Here is a 20174-nt window from a genome sequence, read left to right as displayed (position 1 = left end):
ATGGAGATTAAGACACCAGGAAACATATTAGAGGACGAGAAGGAAGATGAGCAACCACTTAGCCCGGCGGCGCGTCTGTTTCACGCGCCAGAGTTTAACTGCAACATTATATCGGTGATTGGTAGTAAGAGTAAGATCGATCCAGATGTCATTATCAGAGGGTTTCAGCAAACTTTTATCAGGCATCCACGTTTCTCAAGTAAATTGGTAAGTCGACACACAATATACTTGATTACATACAAATCTATTACAGTATTAAGTTAATTTAAGAACAGACACACGATCGAATATAATTACATTAGGTATTTTATGATGAGATAAATTAGGTACTTAACTTATAATTCTGTTATTTTATAAAATTTATGTATGATATAATATACTAGACAATGTCTCTTGTTTTTATTATGAATTTTGTGCAACTACAATGTCTCTTATATATATCTTAAGATTCTTAACAATCAAATTATACTTAATTACTTGAAAGGTGAGCGATGGTGACAATGGACAAAACCAAAGATGGGTTCGGACAAACGTGGTCGTGGAGGATCACGTCATCGTACCCGAAATCAAACCACAAAACATAGAGAACACAGACGCATTTCTCGAAGATTACGTTTCTGACCTCATGAAGATCCCCTTGGACACCTCGAAGCCGTTATGGGAGGTTCACATACTTGACTTGAAAACCTCAGACGCTGAAAACGTCGCCGTGTTCAAGGTCCATCACTCGGTTGGCGATGGCATGTCAATGATGTCTCTCGTCCTCGCTTGTATGCGTAAAACATCAAATCCCGATGAGCTTCCGAGTCTACCGTACCAGAAACGGTCGTCGTCATCAGGGTCATCCCTGTTAACAACCGGTTCAAGAGGTGATTCCCGGTTGTTATGGCTGGTTAAGCTACTTTGGATGGCGGTTATCTTGGGTTTAAACACGTTTTGTGATTCTTTGGACATTCTTTTAACGATGTTGTTCGTTAAGGACACGGAGACACCCATCAAGGGTGACTTCAGGTCAAGCAAGAGTAAACAGCTGCGTTTGGTTCATCGTACCGTAAGCCTCGACGATATAAAGCTAATTAAAAACGCCATGGATATGGTAAGATTTCTCCTTAGAATCTTAGTTTACATATGAATTGTTTTTTTTTTTTTTATATACTATCATTAATTCATTACCATGCATAAAATTCTTTTAGTTTGTATATAAAAAAAAACTATAGTTTTGATTTTGAAAGCCTATATCGAATGTCCTTAAAACTAAATAGTTAAACCAAAAAGCGTTATGAGTATCTTATAAATTAATTTTTGATTTGATAGACAGTCAACGATGTTGTACTTGGAGTAACCCAAGCTAGTCTCTCGCGATACCTGGAGAGAAGATACGGTAGTTAAACTTATAGATTCTCATATGTTCTTATATATGTTTAATGAGTATTGCATATTAATTATCAACGTATACAACTCAATGATCTCATGATATATAAAACTGATAGGAGAAAAAGAAACTAAACGGAAGCCAAAGAATCTTCTCAAAAGAATAAGGTTAAGATCAGCTTTGCTTGTGAATTTAAGACCCACAACTGGAATCCAGGTAAATTCATATAATTAATTAGCTCACTTACTGTTTTGCTTGCAAAGTTAATGTACTTGATCATCGGTGAATTTGAACTGAAACTTCTCGATTTAAAACAGGATCTAGCCGATATGATGGAGAAAGGGTCTAAATGTTGGTGGGGAAATCGGTTTGGCTACGTAGTCTTTCCGTTTTCTATCGCATTACGCAATGACCCGCTTGAACATCTCAAAACAGCCCACAAGACCATCAACCGGAAGAAAAACTCGTTTGGGGCAATGCTAACATACGTCTTTTGTAGAATCATTGTCAAATCTCTTGGAATTGAGGTCATTTTCATTAAAATTAAAAGCAATACGAAATTTTGTTTAGTTAGTTGACACTAGTTTGGTTATGGTTATTATTGATTAATTTTCAGGTGGCGGCTACTATAATTAACAGATTGATGTCAAACACAACGATGACGTTTTCGAACATGGTTGGTCCCGTTGAAGAAGTTAGCTTTTATGGACATCCCATCACTTACATAGCCTCAAGTGCTTATGGTCATCCCCATGTAAGTTAATATATACACTACTTATATTATTCTTTGTTTTGTTCAATTTTGTCTCCTTGAGTTGTATCATATCTACCTAGGGTCAAGATTATTCTAACAGGTTTTATTTGAATTTTTTCTAGGCGTTGACGATACATTGTCAAAGCTATATGAATAAGATGACAATTACACTACTCGTAGATCCAACAGTTATAAGTGATCCTCATCAGCTCTGTGACGACTGGGAGGAATCTCTCCGAAGCATTAAAGCCGCTGTCCACAAAAGAGGGTCTCCCCGTTTGTGGGATTATCTGAGACTTCTCAGCAATAGAGTAGCTTGGCTACTTTACAAAATGGCTGGTATAATTTACAAAATGCTATAATGCTAAATTTGGGTTCTTCATGAAATAATCTTTAGTGACGCGTTCATATGCCATTCGACAATGTAAATCTCTCAACGTAATACCAAAAATGTGTAGTAGAAACAACAATAAAAGCTTTCAATTGGAACCACCGATTTGTTCTTCTTCCATAACCACCTGAAGCAAATTCTCGTAATTCTTCTGCCATTGATCGTTCATCTGCAAAGATCTTTTGTATTCAAGTTTCAGTCTTTCCAATTCGATCTCCGTTGCTGCAGAGCCTTGTTGCTGAAACAACACAACCCGAGAAAATTGTGGGTCATTTTACCAAGGAAACAAATAGACCTGTTTACCAAGAAAACAGAGTTACACACAAACCTGAAGTTCTTTAACTTGCTCGTCGATAAGGTCAGCACTGAGATAAGAAGAATAAGCAGGAACATCAGAATATGGTGGCGGATCAATGGTAACGATACCATCCATAGCATCTTCTCCTGATCTTTCATATTTTTCCAGAGGCGGTGGCATCAAAGACCCACGTCTTTTCCAGGAAGATTGTGCTTTGTTGGAGTTAGCAACAATCGTTTTTCTAACAACTTGAATATTGTTCACAGGATCTGTAAGAATAAAAGTTTGGAAAGCAAGAAAGGGTTAATTGAATGTAGAAGTAAAACACAGAATGAAGAAAATGCTAAACAAACATACTTTTTCCAAGGTTGAAAGTACGAACAGGGCGACGTGATTTGGGATCCCAAACACAAACCACACCACTTTCTGATCCAGATATTAAAAGGTTCCCGTCTGCGCAATAAGCTAAGCAAGTAACAGCTTTGCTGTTCAGAGAAAAAATTATTGATCAATAGAAATTTTAATTAGACCATCAAACAGCCATAGTAGACAAATAGAATTAAATAAACTAAATACTGTTAATTTGTTGACTACGATTGTAATATAATGTGATTAGGATTGTTGACTACGATTGTATAATAATGAACTGGAAGTACCTCTGTTCGGATACTGAACCAAGAACTTGAGTCCCATATTCACTTGTGGCATTAATGGCACCGATATAGATTTTGCTGTCTTTGGCACCAGCATAGAACACAGACCCGCAAGGGTCCAATGCGACTGAATTGATGGCTGATGGAAAAATGATATTTTTCAACAATTCCCCTTTTGACAGACTCCAAACCTATGGGTTTAGAAATCCAACCAATGTCATGAAAGAAAAAGCTATATCAGGGTTCTATAATCTGCAACAACATAGGTTTGTCTACCTTCTAACGCTAAGTATTTACACGAGCTAAACTTCAATGCAGTTGACAAATGCATAAGATTAGTAATCCAAATAAGTACCTTGCAAGTCCGATCTTCTGAAGAAGAAATTATCATAGCATTGGAGCCTCCATAGTCTATGACAATGTCAGTTACAGACATTGTATGCTCATTAAAATTGTGTTCATAAAGAGTGTTCCCATGCTGCCTCTGGAAATCATCAAATAGCCTAACTAACCACAAAGAGCAAAGAAATAAGTATAAAAAGGCAATGCCTTGCAAAACCAAGCATGAGAGAATACACAAAGTTTTTTTTTTAACCTTATAAGAGACCAAACTCTAACAGTTCCATCTTGAGATCCTGAAACTAACAAAGAATCATCTCCAGAGAACACCATGCATGTTACTGCACGATAATGACCATGCCACTTCTTAAGCAACTTCCCAGTGGCAACCTAATTTCACCAAATTTGAAACAAATTTAGACATTGAACTCATATTAAGCTTAAACCACAAGAAAGTTTGTGAAACCTTTTACCTCCCAAAGATAAATATCTCCAGAGGTTCCACCACCAACTAAGTAAGTTCCTTCATTGTTTGCTGTAAGTGCCTTTATTGATTCAACTGGGAAGCTCTTCACTTCAACTTGAGGCTACAAAATCAAACAAAGTTTTAAACTTTCAATCTCAAAGAGAACAAAAATAGAACAGTGATTGATAAGTGAGAGTGGCTGAAGAAACCTTATTCCAAGACCAGTAAAAAATCGAGCCAGAAGAAGCAGATTCTTTACGGAGCTGAGAGGCGGCGAGGAATTTCTCGCCGACGGCGGTGAGACCATGCGCCGGAGAAGCACACGGCTTGAATTGAAGCAGTTTGTTCCCGGTTTTGAGATCCCAGCTTCCAATTTCACTATCGACCGACGATGAAGCGATTACACTAATCTCCATAGCTCAGAAAAAAAGAGGAAACTGATTCCAAAGTCTTGAGGTTTTTGTGATATCTATAAATTAGGGTTTATGAAAATCTGTATGTAGTTGAATAAATTAATAGTTTTGTATCATATTTACAATTACAATAAAGTTATGGGGTTATATTTGTAAATCTTGGATAATTAACATTTTATTTGATACAGTAACGGATCGGTTAGATTGGAGAGAACAATGGCGATGATAAGCTTTTCGTTACCATCTCCCGCCAAACTTCCGGTTAAATCTCAGCCGTCCGTTTCAAATCGGATTAACCTCGCCGACCGTTTGATCCTCCGTCATCTCAATGCCGGAGATCTTCGTGGAGCGGTTTCAGCTCTTGATCTCATGGCTCGTGACGGGATTCGTCCCATCGACTCAGTCACTTTCTCGTCACTCCTCAAATCTTGTATCCGGGCACGCGATTTTCGCCTCGGGAAGCTCGTCCACGCTCGGATGATGGAGTTTGAAATCGAGCCTGACTCGGTTCTATACAATTCGTTGATCAGCCTGTATTCGAAATCTGGAGATTCGGCGAAAGCCGAGGATGTGTTTGTGACTATGGGGAGATTTAGTAAGCGAGATGTTGTTTCGTGGAGTGCGATGATGGCTTGTTTCGGTAACAACGGTAGAGAGTTAGATGCGATTAACCTTTTTGTTGAGTTTTTGGAGTTGGGTTTGGTGCCTAATGATTACTGTTATACTGCGGTGATACGAGCTTGTTCGAATTCGGAGTTTGTTGANCTGAGAGGCGGCGAGGAATTTCTCGCCGACGGCGGTGAGACCATGCGCCGGAGAAGCACACGGCTTGAATTGAAGCAGTTTGTTCCCGGTTTTGAGATCCCAGCTTCCAATTTCACTATCGACCGACGATGAAGCGATTACACTAATCTCCATAGCTCAGAAAAAAAGAGGAAACTGATTCCAAAGTCTTGAGGTTTTTGTGATATCTATAAATTAGGGTTTATGAAAATCTGTATGTAGTTGAATAAATTAATAGTTTTGTATCATATTTACAATTACAATAAAGTTATGGGGTTATATTTGTAAATCTTGGATAATTAACATTTTATTTGATACAGTAACGGATCGGTTAGATTGGAGAGAACAATGGCGATGATAAGCTTTTCGTTACCATCTCCCGCCAAACTTCCGGTTAAATCTCAGCCGTCCGTTTCAAATCGGATTAACCTCGCCGACCGTTTGATCCTCCGTCATCTCAATGCCGGAGATCTTCGTGGAGCGGTTTCAGCTCTTGATCTCATGGCTCGTGACGGGATTCGTCCCATCGACTCAGTCACTTTCTCGTCACTCCTCAAATCTTGTATCCGGGCACGCGATTTTCGCCTCGGGAAGCTCGTCCACGCTCGGATGATGGAGTTTGAAATCGAGCCTGACTCGGTTCTATACAATTCGTTGATCAGCCTGTATTCGAAATCTGGAGATTCGGCGAAAGCCGAGGATGTGTTTGTGACTATGGGGAGATTTAGTAAGCGAGATGTTGTTTCGTGGAGTGCGATGATGGCTTGTTTCGGTAACAACGGTAGAGAGTTAGATGCGATTAACCTTTTTGTTGAGTTTTTGGAGTTGGGTTTGGTGCCTAATGATTACTGTTATACTGCGGTGATACGAGCTTGTTCGAATTCGGAGTTTGTTGAAGTTGGGAGAGTGATTTTAGGGTTTTTGATGAAGACTGGGCATTTTGAATCCGATGTTTGTGTTGGTTGTTCTTTGATTGACATGTTTGTGAAAGGGGAGAATAATCTTGAGAATGCGTATAAGGTGTTTGATAAAATGTCTGAACTAAATGTTGTTACTTGGACTTTGATGATTACTAGGTGTATGCAGATGGGTTTTCCTAGGGAAGCGGTTAGGTTTTTCTTGGACATGGTTTTAAGCGGATTTGAATCAGATAAGTTCACTCTAAGCTCTGTGTTTTCGGCGTGTGCTGAGTTGGAGAATTTGTCGTTGGGGAAACAGTTGCATTCTTGGGCTATTAGATCAGGACTTGCGGATGATGTTGAGTGTAGTTTAGTTGATATGTATGCGAAATGTTCTGTAGATAGCTCGGTAGATGACTGCAGGAAGGTGTTTGATAGAATGCAGGATCATAGTGTTATGTCGTGGACGGCATTGATTACAGGTTATATGCAAAACTCTAATCTTGCTACAGAAGCTATTAATCTCTTTTGTGAAATGATAACACAAGGTCATGTTGAGCCAAATCATTTCACTTTCTCAAGCGCGTTTAAGGCGTGTGGAAATCTTTTGGATCCACGGGTTGGTAAACAGGTTCTTGGTCATGCTTTCAAAAGAGGGCTTGCTTCGAATAGCAGTGTTGCAAACTCGGTTATTAGCATGTTTGTTAAGTCTGACAGGATGGAAGATGCTCGGAGAGCTTTTGAATCTCTATCTGAGAAGAACTTGGTCTCATATAACACTTTTCTTGACGGGACCTGCAGGAACTTGGATTTTGAGCAAGCTTTTGAGCTTTTGAATGAGATCACTGAGCGAGAATTAGGTGTTAGCGCTTTCACATTTGCTAGTTTGTTGAGTGGAGTTGCAAGTGTTGGTTCAATAAGAAAAGGCGAGCAAATCCATTCTCAGGTGCTTAAACTGGGCCTGGCGTGCAATCAGCCCGTCTGCAACGCTTTGATATCTATGTATTCCAAATGCGGAAGCATTGACACAGCTTCCCAAGTCTTCAATCTAATGGAAGATCGTAACGTCATCTCGTGGACTTCAATGATCACAGGTTTCGCTAAACATGGATTCGCTGAAAGGGTACTGGAAACATTCAACCAAATGACGGAAGAAGGGGTGAAGCCAAACGAGGTCACTTACGTTGCAATATTATCCGCATGTAGCCATGTTGGTTTGGTCTCTGAAGGATGGAGACATTTCAAATCAATGTATCAAGACCACAATATCAAACCTAAGATGGAGCACTATGCTTGTATGGTTGATCTTCTATGTCGAGCCGGGCTTCTCACAGACGCATTTGAGTTCATTAACACAATGCCCTTCCAAGCCGATGTTTTAGTATGGCGTACGTTTCTTGGAGCTTGTAGAGTTCACAGTAACACAGAACTTGGGAAGATGGCTGCGAGGAAGATCTTAGAACTCGACCCAAATGAACCTGCAGCTTATATACAGCTCTCAAACATATACGCTAGTGCAGGTATCTATATAATTCAAACAAACGCTGATAAAACTCTTTCGTCTAGCGATTAAACTTGTGTGAAAGCGAAACTTTCTTGAATGGTTTGATGTAGGGAAATGGGAAGAATCTACGGAGATGAGGAAGAAGATGAAAGAGAGGAACTTGGTTAAAGAGGGAGGTTGCAGTTGGATAGAAGTGGGAGATAAGGTTCATAAGTTCTACGTAGGCGATACGTCTCACCCGAATGCTCACCATATATACGATGAACTGGACCGTCTAATTACAGAAATAAAACGCTGCGGATATGTCCCTGATACGGATCTTGTTCTTCACAAGCTAGAGGAAGATGATGATAATAACGCAAAGAAGGAGAAGTTACTGTATCACCACAGCGAGAAAATTGCGGTTGCATATGGGCTTATAAGCACGGCGAAATCGAGACCGGTTAGGGTGTTCAAGAACTTACGGGTCTGCGGAGATTGCCATAACGCGATGAAATATATATCGTCGGTCTCTGGTAGAGAGATTGTGTTGAGAGATTTGAATCGTTTTCATCATTTCAAAGGTGGGAAATGTTCTTGTAATGATTATTGGTAAGTTTGAGATTTATCAACAACATAATTTGAAAATAACTATTGGTTTGGTTAAACCGAAACATAGCTTTGAAACTCTTGTCTGAATAATGGGGATAGGTTAAACGAAAACGACATCGTTTATGAATGGACCTTTGAGCATCCGTCCGTGTTACTAGGTTCCAGAAGATGAATCTGGGGCACGCGCTCGCCACACTCCCTCTTTATCCTTAACCACACTTTTTTTTTTTTTCTCCTTTATCATTCTTGTTCTGAGTTGAAAATTCTGAGTTGTCTTCTTCTTCTTCTCCCACAAGACGTGAGCAAATACATTATCTGAAGAACCGCTTCTACCATAACAAAAGGTATTTTTTTTCTTGCACTCGTGTTCTTTCTTGTCCTCTCGATATGAGAGTTTCGGTGGATTTTGTATTATATTTCCTTTGAGAAATGGTCTCAATTCCAACTTATTTTGCAAAGATATGATTATGAATAAACACATATCCATGATTTGTTTCCTGGATTTTGATTTGTTGTATTGTATATTTGTATGCTTTGTTGTTCACGAACTTGATTTGTGTTTTTTTTTGTTTTTTTTTCGTTTTCTTGTCTCAGTGGTTATGCCTAGGTTAATTTTAATCACTAGTATATTTGTCTGATTTTGTGTCAACCTATTGTAGCTTTTGATTTTTTTAATACCAAATATTATTCGAAATTGATCAATCTCTTCTTATACGCTTTTGGATGTTCACTCATGAGAACAGATGGCTTTGTTGTATACGAGTTCTGCTACTTCACTCACAAATCCCTGCACAACACCTAACAACAATGTGAGTCCATGTATATGTCTTTTGTCTCCTCTAGTTTTTCATTATTGTTGGAACCTTGTGTTAATTGTTTTCTGATACGTATTAGGAACGTTTCCTTTTTGTTTAATATTCCTATTTAATTGATATATATAGAAAAAACTGTTTAGGGTTTCAATTTCTCTGTTTGCTTCTACGTTTTATATAGAGATGAAGAAGCAAGTCTTACGTTATTGTTTCTTCTCATAGAGGGTTTTGGGTTTTGTTTCTCAGGTAATCCAATTAGTCGATATGGTGGGGATCGATTCAACCTACTTGTTACGAGGCAAGTTCCTTTGCTTCTCCAGCAGGTCTCTCATGAACAACCAGCATAGGACTACTACTAGTTCGTTATCTCTTAACCAGATGAAATTTCGTGTTCCGAGAACCTTAGCTTTTGACTTAAGGCGCGGGAAAGGCGAAGCTGGAAGTTGCAGCAGATTGGAAGCTACCTTTGGTGATAATACCTCTACAGAATGTACCTGGAGTTTTGACTTTCCAGAGTCTAAAGTTGAGCTTTCTCATCTCGAGTCAGAAGCACGCCTCTCTGGAAGCAATGGAGACGATGATGTGGCTAGTGTTATCGATAAACTGAACGCTCTTCGGTCACATCTATTAGCAGCAGAGAAGTGGAATGCTTCTCAACTTCATTTATGTGACAGGTCTAGATTTATAAACATTGTTAACCATTATTTACATATCCATCTGCATTACTAATTCTTCGGCTTTGCTATCGCCTAACTTCCTAATACTATTTGTTGCAGGAAATATCTGGAATGTGCAACAAACTTAGTTCATTATATGGCTTTGAGGTCCCTGGACATTGAGCAGCTCAACACCCATCTAAATTCTCTTGGTCTGTCAAGTTTAGACAACAACAACCTGGATGTTCTTGCCAGCCTTAACGCTTCTATTAATCTGCTGATGAACTCTTCGTACAATGATCAAAACGCTGTGACAGAATCTTGGACTAAAGCATATCCCAAGAGCAAAATTACTAAGAAAAATGATAAAGGGAAGGTATCATCATACAAAGAGTCATTACTGGGTAAAGTTTGTGAAGGAAGAAGTACTCATATCATGGTAACTGTTGGTGAAGAAGCAACTTTGAGTGAAACATTTATAACCGATATTGTAAAAGCTGGCACTTCCATTATACGTATAAACTGTGCACATGGAGATCCGAGCATATGGGGTGAAATCATCAAAAGAGTTAGAAGAGCTTCTCAGATGCTAGAGATGCCATGTCGAGTTCATATGGATTTAGCTGGACCAAAACTGAGAACTGGTACCTTAAAACCTGGTCCCTGTGTGATGAAAGTTTCACCAAAGAAAGATGCTTATGGAAATATTGTTTCTCCTGCTCTGGTATGGCTCTCTCTCACAGGAACAGAACCTCCTGCTCATTTTTCTCCTGATGCTACTATATCTGTCCAGGACCAAGATTTTCTTGCTGGTCTCCAAATTGGTGATTCTGTAAGACTACGTGACGCTAGAGGGAGAAAGAGGAGACTTAGAATCTCAAAAGAGTTTCATGTTTTCTCAAGTACAGGGTTTGTGGCTGAATGTTTTGATACTGCTTACATTGAGTCGGGAACTGAGTTATACATCAAGGGAAAGAAAGTTGGACGAGTAGTAGATGTTCCTTCCAAGGAATCTTTTGTAAGGCTCAGAGTGGGAGATTTACTAGTCATAACCCGAGAAGGATCGCTCGATGAACCTTCAGTAACTGTTCCAGGAGCTTATAGTTTAACTTGTCCTTCCGGTTATTTGTTTGATTCAGTCAAGCCTGGTGAAACCATTGGTTTTGATGATGGCAAAATATGGGGAGTAATTAAAGGAACAAGCCCTTCAGAGGTAGTTGTCTCCATCACTCATGCAGGTCCGAAAGGTACAAAACTAGGATCAGAGAAGTCCATTAACATTCCGCAGAGCGATATCCGTTTCAAAGGCCTTACATCAAAAGATATCAAAGATCTTGATTATGTAGCTTCACATGCTGACATGGTTGGCATTTCTTTCATACGCGATGTTCATGATATAACCGTTCTAAGGCAAGAACTCAAGAAAAGGAAACTAGATGATCTTGGTGTTGTTCTAAAGATTGAAACGGAAAGTGGATTCAAGAATTTGTCATTGATTCTGTTAGAGGCAATGAAGTGTTCGAATCCTTTGGGAGTTATGATAGCTCGAGGTGATCTTGCAGTGGAATGTGGATGGGAGAGATTGGCTAATATACAGGAGGAGATTATAGGTATCTGTAAAGCTGCTTGTGTACCGGTGATTATGGCAACTCAGGTACTGGAATCACTTGTAAAATCCGGTGTTCCAACTCGAGCTGAGATCACAGATGCTGCAAATGCCAAAAGGTAAAATATTATGCACCAAACATGATCCTGGTTAAGACTTACAGTTTCTTCTTTATGTCTAATTTTGGATTTTGAAACTTTTTGCAGGGCGAGCTGCGTGATGTTGAACAAAGGCAAGAATGTTGTTGAAGCTGTTTCGATGTTGGATACTATTCTTCACACGAAGCTTATGTATAAGAAACCTGACTCTGAAAACCCCCATTGCTCTGCTTCTCACTAGTCTTTAGAAAGAAAAGTTTGTAGTTTTCTTGGCAAGTTCATGAACTGGATGCGTCCGGATAAATCATGGTTCAATAGCAGGTCTTCTGGTGATGTTACAATTTCGAACTAAGGATTTGGACCGGTTCGCCAGGTGCATGCATTGCAATGTCTCTATACTTATTAGTACATATATATCTATGCATCTTGGCCATGTTCCGTACACCAGATTTTAACTGGTTAACTCTCTAATATGATCTGATCATCATTGGCCCAAGTCAATAGCATAGTTGATTGTTTTAAATTCTTTTACTTGTAAGTTTTAAGCTACTTACAGGGATTCAATATAAATTTGTGCGTTAAGAGTCCGGTTTCTTGTTAATTAATAAGTTAGCAAGAATAAGGGAGAAGAGCAACTTTTTTCAGGGCCGAGTTGCAGAAGATAGGATTTGAGGTTTTGGAGACACTATGATTCCTCAAGTGCTACATAATTAAACATGACGATCGAGATGAACTTTTGCTGGATACGTACAGATCGGTTTACTTTTTGGTTTAGTTGGTTAACATATGTGTATTTAATTCATGATTCAGCTATGAATATGTGTTGGTTAACATAGTGTGACGGACGTTTTCACTAAAACCTACTAATTTACTTTTATTTTTTTTAAAAGGAAACAATTAATTAAACCCTTTTTAGCGAAAATAGTTCAGGTGATTTTTAGGGTTCAAAAAAAGGAAAAAGGAGAGCTGAGGCTAAAGTCTCTATATATATACTCTACTTATACAGTATACATTGTTTCTCAACACAGCAGTCACAACACGCAAACACGATAAACTAAAAAAACTCAGTTTTGTAATTTGATCGTCTCTCTCTCTGGTTTTGTAATTTGATCTCTCGAAGTCGAAAACATCGATCAATAACAATGGGTGGCTTGAAGAGGAAGATTGATACAGAGAAGAAGGTAGAGGGGAAAAAACCACGAGCGGTTACATTCTCGAAACGTCGGAAGGGCCTTTTCAGCAAAGCCGCAGAGCTTTGTCTTCTCTCCGACGCTCAGATTGCAATCTTAGCTACTCCGGTTTCGTCTAATTCACACAACTCTTTCTACACTTTTGGACACTCCTCTGTCGATAGCGTTGTCGCTGCTTTCCTCGCTGGTCAGACTCCGACTCGGGATGACGTACTCGACGATGATGAAAAGTTAGGGTTTTGGTGGGAAGACGAGAGTCTCGCCAATTCGGAGAATGCGGAGGAATTGGGCGACGCGATTGATTCAATGAAGAGGATGTTACACGATCTCAAGGAGTTGCAAAGAGATCATCAACACGTACTAGTGGAGAAGGACAACAACAACAACAATGCTTCTTCTTTTACTTTACGTGGAAACGACGACGTGGGTGAAGGATGCAGCAACTTTGATCAAATATTTGATTCGGTTGATGATGAGACTCAATCTCAAGTTATGCCCATGATCAATTTGGACGACGACGACTTCTTCTCTTCTGATTTCTTCAATGAAATTGATATTGATGCTCTTTATTATGCATCTACAAACTTTTAATTCCTAAATACACTTCTCACTACTAATATCTAGTATTCTCTGTTCTGTATTTCTCTGCACTGCACTGTAATATCTAGCTGCTATATGGTATTTGTTTTAGGGGTTAATCTAAAATGTATTTAGAATATGATGAACTTGTTGGTTTATACTGAATAATAGATGTGAGAGATCGTAACATCCAAAACTACTTTTAGCTTCTTTTTTCACTCTTGTTTTCCCATATTTCCCAAACTGTGATAAAACGCACTACAAAGGATGCTCGATAGTGTCAGCAATTAATGAAACACTCCATACACAAACTGATCAACTTCTTTCCAAAAAAGCTCAACTTATATCGTCTTTCACTTGAACATAACAACCAGAATCTGAAGACTACTTTTATATCCATACGAATCTTTTAGACTTTTATAGCCTCTTTAGAACTATCTACTGAGAGCAGAGACATTTTCTCTTTTTTCTGTTGCTGTAAACAATATCTTACGGATATGCATGAAGTCAGGTCGGTGACATATATTTCAATTGGTCTGAACGAAATTTATGGAATTGTAATGTTGCAGTAAAACGGCTTCTAAAGAAACAGAGTTGTGGTACCATGATCCTTCATCTCTGACCCAAAGACTAAGAGTTCATTGTATAAACTAACAAAACGAATGCTGAATTTAGTTTAAGAAAATATCTTACAAACTGTGAATAAATGCCACAAACACTGCTAAACAAAAACTTTTTTGGTCAGTCGATTACACAAAACTCATGCGTCTTTCTTGCCTACATTCAAAAGTTCTTCTTGTTCAACATTATAGCCAAATATTTAGGGATCTCTGGAATGCCTTAATGCTTCTTCACTCCAGGACAGCGAATCACTACACACAAAAGAGATAGATCAGATAGATATAGCAACCTCAGCAACATACCGTGCATAAACGCAATGGAGAACAGCATGCAACTTATCAAATAGCAATGTACAGCCTGCAACTTACACACAATTAACATCATCATCTGTTCTGAGTTTAATCAAATTCCCTACGTGGTAAAAAAGTTAGAACTTCACCTTTGAAAAAAATATTCCCATAACAAACATGGGAATGATCCACATCCGTGTCCAATGTTTGGGGAGCATTAATCCTTCAAAACCTGCGATTGCATCACACTGTGATGATGTTCGAAATTAAGAAATCAGTCACAACCAACCACAAGAACATAATACTTGTTATATATATCGAAAACACTGTTAATGATACCTCTACTGCAATCCAGAAAGTCAATCCTGTTAGAAGTGGGAAGATGAATGATGTATCAGCCGTTGTAAGATCAGTGAACCATAGTGCACCGCCTGTTTTAAAGGATGCTACTTTCTCTGCCATTTTATTGATCTGGGGAGCAAAGAAATATTACTGGGATGAAGCCCCTAATGAAATACGAAGAAATCACATGCCTGAACTGATTATGAAGCATCATAGAGTTTCTTACTGTTAGGCCCATGCAGCAAAACGCCCAACTCTGTAACCCTAAAATAATCTTCGCATCCCGCGAAAAACAAAGAATACGAGTACCACTATAGAGACCACCAAACCTACATCATCAAAAACAAGACAACAGTTAGGTTGATATGGGGAAGCATGCAAGATGCAACTAATATGAAATTTACATGAAAGAGCTTAGCTGCAGTGCAGAGTATCATGCAAGAGGTTCTGTCACAGGTGATTTATGCTGCATTTTACATGCAAATTCTACACATATCATATGATTGTCCGCAAGAAACATTCCGTACAAAGTCATTTACATTTCAAACACTCAACTCTGAGCCTATATTCAACCACTGACGACTTCTATAATAATAGCTATAGAACCAATGTTACTGTAAACAATATTATAAGGATATGAAGTCAGGTCAGTGACATAATTTTCAATTTATCCGCAGTTTTGTTGGAAGTGGAATGTTGCAGTAGGTAGAAGAAAAGCCCAAAGAAATCATGAAACAGCTTGTAATTATAGTCTATCACACACTTCAACGAAGTAAAAAGGTGCTTACTCGTCCAACAAATTGTCGATCTCTCTGAGATGTCTAGCAAGAGCAGCTGGATCCCCTTCCTAAGCAAAAGAGTATATAAATCTGCTACTTAATAAATATAATCTGGGAATGTTTTTGGGTTAAGATTCGCGTCACACACTCATGCATGACTGATAATAATATGGTAACAAAATAGGGCATTTTAAGAGAAGCAGAGTTATGATACCTCATCATGAATCTCCACGTATGCTGCAACGTGTTCTCTTAGCATCTGGGGTATCAAACAGTAGTTAAAAAAAAAGAAGAAGAGAATAAGAGCAAACTGATTCTGCATGTAGCACACAAGAAAGACGTAAAGTATGATTGCCCATCATAAAAACACTTGCATCCAAAGCTATAGGTTAATGCAATGCGTGATAGCTAGAAATTAGAATCATCCAAACACTCAGCAACTTCGATAATAGGCTCAAGTCGATGGTTGTGAAAGAAAGGACAAATCTTGGGAGATATATTGTTAATTTTAAATTTGTGTAGCCTTTAAACAAGCATGTTGCCTACTGTTCCGATACCATATCTGTGTAGCCTCCATTTTTGGATATAAATCATGAGCGGGGTTGTTAATGATCTTCTGGACAACATCAAAATGGACCACAGGATTAATAGCAGCATCAGAAACTTTGATGACTAGTTGTCAGCGAAGCCACATGTTCCACCACCGAATCTATAGTAGTTCCAGCAAGACCATTCACATCTGAGCCTGGAACATGAGAAGTCGACATAGAGCGAGGATAGATAGAGACACCAAAAGGAGGGCGTAGAGAGAAATGTGAAGAAGAGCTTCTGAGCAGCTGAGAGAGAATAGAGCTGGTAAAGGATCTCTGATGAAAAAAAGAGCCGTAATTTGGCTTCTTTCCATGTTCATTGTCACGAAGAATGATACCAGTGCAAGATGGTTGGTAGCAACGAGCACTGAACAAAGATCTGAGTGACAACGTGCGTATCAAGGCCATAACAGAATCTACTCAAAACCCTGTAAACAGTTAGATAAGTTAGAGACAAGGAGCACAAAAACAAAGGACCCAAAAAGGGATAGACTAAAAACGAGAACTTAAAGAGCCAATGAGCACAAAAAACGCAGAACCCAAAAAGGGAGAGACTAAAAACGAGAACTTTAGAGCCAATGAGCACAAAAATACGCAGAACACAAAAAGGAAGAGACTAAAAACGAGAACTTTAGAGCCAATGAGCACAAAAATACGCAGAACACAAAAAGGAAGAGACTAAAAACGAGAACTTTAGAGCCAACGAGCACACAAACGCATAACACAAGAAGGGATAGACTAAAAACGAGAACTTTAGAGAGAACGAGCGCAAAAACGAAGAACCCAAAAAGGGAGAGACTAAAAACGAGAACTTTAGAGCCAATGAGCACAAAAATACGCAGAACACAAAAAGGAAGAGACTAAAAACGAGAACTTTAGAGCCAACGAGCACAGAAAACGAGAAATTTAGAGCCAATGAGCACAAATACAATCGTAAAAGAGCACTATCATGATCAAACAAGCTTTAAGATGAAACAGAGAGACGAACCTGATCAAAATTTCTACACGGCGGTGAAGAACAGAGCCGAGGGGGAGTTAGGGTTTTTTGTGAGGAAATGAACTTGCTAAGCCTCGATTCGTGCTCATGTTTTCTCGGTGGGTCAAACAATATGTACAGTTCCATGACCCTTCCCCTGCAGAAACGATTCGTACGATCTCTCTCGCTCGCACTGAAGAAGACGACAAAACTGTAAGAGGACCAATTGTGAAATTAAATGTAACTATTTGACGTTTTTTGGCAATATCAAAACAAATAAACGTGCCACGTCACAGACTCACAGGATGTTGAGACGGAACCTTTAATATTAATTGATATTTTTGCACTTTCACTTTGACTTTATTTTCATATATAGCTCAATGAATATGGTTCTGACCCAAGACTATGAGCTCATTGTAATAAACTACAAAACGAATGCTGAGTTTACTTTAAGAAATTATCTTACAAAGTGTGAATAATGCCACACTGCTAAAGAATTGTTCAAGATATAATCATGAGATTGAAGTTCACAAATTCGAAGCTAATGAGTAATGGACGCAAGATTGCATGTTAAGTGTTATATTATATGTCATATGTGTTCGGTTAGGAGGCTTGATTAGTAACTAGTAACATAAGTGGTCACAGTTGCAGTCACCCGTGAATGTAACCTGAAGATTTTCAGTGGGACCCATGGAGTGGAAGTAGAATTTTTTTGACGATATATGATCAAGATGACCCGGTAAAGAAATTACACTTTTTGCGTATGGTTTGGTTGGTAATTTACGTACAAAGCATGAAAACACACATCTTAGGGACTTTTGAGGTTTATTGAAGAAAGGTTTAAATAATCGTAACGAAACGTACTGAAACGTTTTGGACATCTCATTAAGTATATGAAGATCCTTTTTGTTTTTTTTTTTGTTTTGAGGTTGGTTAGTTGATGAGTTCTATGCCAAATCCCATACATCTTCGGGACTTTTGGTCAATTAATGAGTTTTCTAGTATACATAAAATTTTGGTAATTCCACATATTATAAGATATCTGAATGTGTTTGGTAATTCCACATATTACCACCCAAAATGTTTAGCCATGCACAACGTTCATTTTATTTTATGTTTCTGCTCATTGACAATATTATGTCTGTTTAAAAAAATTGAATCAGAATATATGTGGATAAAAATCTAGAATTTTATTTATTATATGATATATGTAATGATTTAACTAATGTTTTTAAAATATGACCAAATAAAGATGAGAAGAGATTTTTTTAAAATTTTCAGATGCTCCATTAGTTAATACTTTTATAAACAAATGATTTTGATTTCAATAGTTTAATTCCAAAACAATCATTAATAATTGAAATTAAACACAATCTCCACATAATTTCAGTTGTAAATGTTCTAGGGTTTTCCTTGCCACGTAATTAGTTAGTTTGTGTTCGTTTGCTACATATTTTGTTTCTTAAAACTTAATTTAACTAATGGGGTGGTCCAACAATTATGATTGATTTAGGATAGAGAGGCCTCCCAAACACGAGTTCACCTTGAAGAACCCTGAAAGCCTTCTACGAGCTCAAGTTTTTTACAAACAGTTGTGCGGTTAATAATACCCAAGTTGAACTCAAGTTATCGGACTCCTTCGGCATTGTGGTCTTGAATATATCAGCATAGACTTCTTCTGTTATTAAATATAAAAAAAATCAGTCAATCTTGATTTAGCAAAAAACTTATTTTATACTCACAGCTTCTTGTTTTGTTTTATTAATTTAATTAGCAGTGGGATTATTGTCGAGTCCCCTAACATCTCTGAGGCCATCGCCAAAGTCCGACTTTCCGGAGCCATCGTCATTTTACAAGAGTTCAAGCATCCTCCTATGGGCACCTCTCTCTCTGATCCCCCCTCTTCTTTTTTTTTTTTCTCCATATCAAATCTCAATTACTAATCTCATAGTCAGAAGTACATTATCGGATCTTCGTGTTAATTAATTTATCTCAACCTAGCTATTTCTTCCATATGTTTTAGTGGTTGTAGAAGAAAAATAGTGTTGGCGGGTTAGAACAATATACAAAGACAATAGTTTCAACAAAGTTAGGTATTTTTTAATAATAAAACTTAACAATGTTGACGAATCAAAAGATACAAGTCCAAACAATAAAATAAACTCAATGAATATGATGATTCCCAATGAGAACAACTAACGATGATAACAACTATTTTTTAGATATAGGTTTACTTTATAGCAAACACCTCACCAATTTGAATTGATTGAAAAGATATTTTGACAATGTTTTTCTAAACAAGACGTCAACTCTAACAATTTTGTCTTTGTCTCTGTCTACCAAAACAATCGGAATAGATTTTTAGAAAATAGGTATATTTCGTACAAAAATAAACCTTTAATCCGAAGTTTCAAACTTGTAGATTTACAAGAGCTTGAATATCAAATAGGACTATAAGGAGGAGTCTTTAGAATATTGGTAACAAATTAACCCTTAGAATATTGACTATTCCAAAACGGAATTTGGTAATTGGATTAAGAAAATTTCCATAAAATGTGTGTGTGACCTAAAGTGTAAATAAACCTTTGCATTTAGTCATATAACATAACTTTGTTATCGACGTTTTTCAATTCTCATAATTAGGGGTGGGCATTCGGTTTTTCGGTTTGGTTTAGGTTCGGTTTTTCCGGTTTACGATTTTTTTGGTTTTATAAAAATGGAACCATAAAGAAACCATATGTAATTCGGTTTGGTTACGGTTAGGTTTTTTCGGTTTATGGTTTTTTCGGTTTCATAAAAAATGGAACTATATAAAAACCATATGTATTGCAGTTCGGTTCGATTTCGGTTTGGTTCCGGTTTTTAATGGTTATTTTATACTTTTAAAAAATAGATAGTTGATACATAACTAAAAATAAACATAAAAGTAAAACCTAAACATAAATAAAAAAATAGAATCCAAATTTAGTTTTGTAATTCGATAGATTACTAAGAGATCAATAACTATAAGCCCAATAAAGAAAAAAAATATTGATATTGTTATACAATTTAAAGTTATAAGTTGGAGAAACTAATTATATCTAATTTATCCTAAATTTTTTTAAAAAACCAAAAAAACCATTCGGTTTTACGGTTTTTAACCAGACCAAACCTAAACCAAATGCTTAACTAA

General features: G+C 37.7%; 6 protein-coding genes across 9 annotated transcripts; 4 read left to right on the top strand and 2 right to left on the bottom strand.

Moving 5' to 3' along the window:
• LOC104711422 (O-acyltransferase WSD1-like) lies at positions 1 to 2512 on the top strand. Its single transcript, XM_010428121.2, has 7 exons — positions 1 to 207; positions 485 to 1096; positions 1315 to 1381; positions 1491 to 1588; positions 1690 to 1899; positions 1989 to 2126; positions 2249 to 2512. The coding sequence occupies exons 1-7, from the start codon at positions 1 to 3 to the stop codon at positions 2486 to 2488; spliced, it is 1572 nt and encodes a 523-aa protein (XP_010426423.1). The 3' UTR covers positions 2489 to 2512.
• Positions 2486 to 4730, bottom strand: LOC104711423 (protein ROOT INITIATION DEFECTIVE 3-like). Its single transcript, XM_010428123.2, has 8 exons — positions 4483 to 4730; positions 4281 to 4394; positions 4064 to 4197; positions 3824 to 3971; positions 3472 to 3659; positions 3173 to 3300; positions 2846 to 3084; positions 2486 to 2755 (listed from the first exon to the last, which is right to left on the bottom strand). Exons 1-8 carry the CDS (start codon positions 4687 to 4689, stop codon positions 2606 to 2608), a joined length of 1308 nt encoding a protein of 435 aa, XP_010426425.1. The 5' UTR covers positions 4690 to 4730; the 3' UTR covers positions 2486 to 2605.
• On the top strand, positions 5814 to 8577 carry LOC104711424 (pentatricopeptide repeat-containing protein At3g49170, chloroplastic-like). Its single transcript, XM_019229272.1, has 2 exons — positions 5814 to 7888; positions 7983 to 8577. Exons 1-2 carry the CDS (start codon positions 5818 to 5820, stop codon positions 8465 to 8467), a joined length of 2556 nt encoding a protein of 851 aa, XP_019084817.1. The 5' UTR covers positions 5814 to 5817; the 3' UTR covers positions 8468 to 8577.
• On the top strand, positions 8674 to 12059 carry LOC104711421 (plastidial pyruvate kinase 4, chloroplastic-like). 2 transcript variants are annotated; one of them, XM_010428119.2, is made up of 5 exons: positions 8674 to 8807; positions 9207 to 9272; positions 9522 to 9949; positions 10052 to 11656; positions 11744 to 12059. In XM_010428119.2, exons 2-5 carry the CDS (start codon positions 9207 to 9209, stop codon positions 11874 to 11876), a joined length of 2232 nt encoding a protein of 743 aa, XP_010426421.1. In that variant the 5' UTR covers positions 8674 to 8807; the 3' UTR covers positions 11877 to 12059. The 2 variants fall into 2 exon arrangements, with proteins under 2 accessions (XP_010426421.1, XP_010426422.1); XM_010428120.2 differs by lacking the exon at positions 8674 to 8807 and having other exon boundaries at positions 9043 to 9272.
• Positions 12778 to 13416, top strand: LOC104715457 (agamous-like MADS-box protein AGL97). Its single transcript, XM_010432863.1, has one exon. It carries the CDS (start codon positions 12778 to 12780, stop codon positions 13414 to 13416), a length of 639 nt encoding a protein of 212 aa, XP_010431165.1.
• LOC104711419 (mitochondrial inner membrane protein OXA1-like) lies at positions 14075 to 17217 on the bottom strand. Of its 3 annotated transcripts, none has more exons than XM_010428118.2 (7): positions 17015 to 17217; positions 15651 to 16454; positions 15446 to 15504; positions 14884 to 14986; positions 14655 to 14786; positions 14465 to 14563; positions 14075 to 14276 (listed from the first exon to the last, which is right to left on the bottom strand). In XM_010428118.2, exons 2-7 carry the CDS (start codon positions 15756 to 15758, stop codon positions 14274 to 14276), a joined length of 504 nt encoding a protein of 167 aa, XP_010426420.1. In that variant the 5' UTR covers positions 15759 to 16454; positions 17015 to 17217; the 3' UTR covers positions 14075 to 14273. The 3 variants fall into 3 exon arrangements, with proteins under 3 accessions (XP_010426420.1, XP_019085732.1, XP_019085731.1); XM_019230187.1 differs by having other exon boundaries at positions 14075 to 14563; positions 15651 to 15695; positions 15994 to 16454; XM_019230186.1 differs by having other exon boundaries at positions 14075 to 14563.

The sequence above is a fragment of the Camelina sativa genome, chromosome 9 (genome assembly GCF_000633955.1).
Source record: "Camelina sativa cultivar DH55 chromosome 9, Cs, whole genome shotgun sequence".
Lineage (NCBI taxonomy): Eukaryota > Viridiplantae > Streptophyta > Magnoliopsida > Brassicales > Brassicaceae > Camelina > Camelina sativa.
This window is presented reverse-complemented; position numbering and strand designations above follow the sequence as displayed.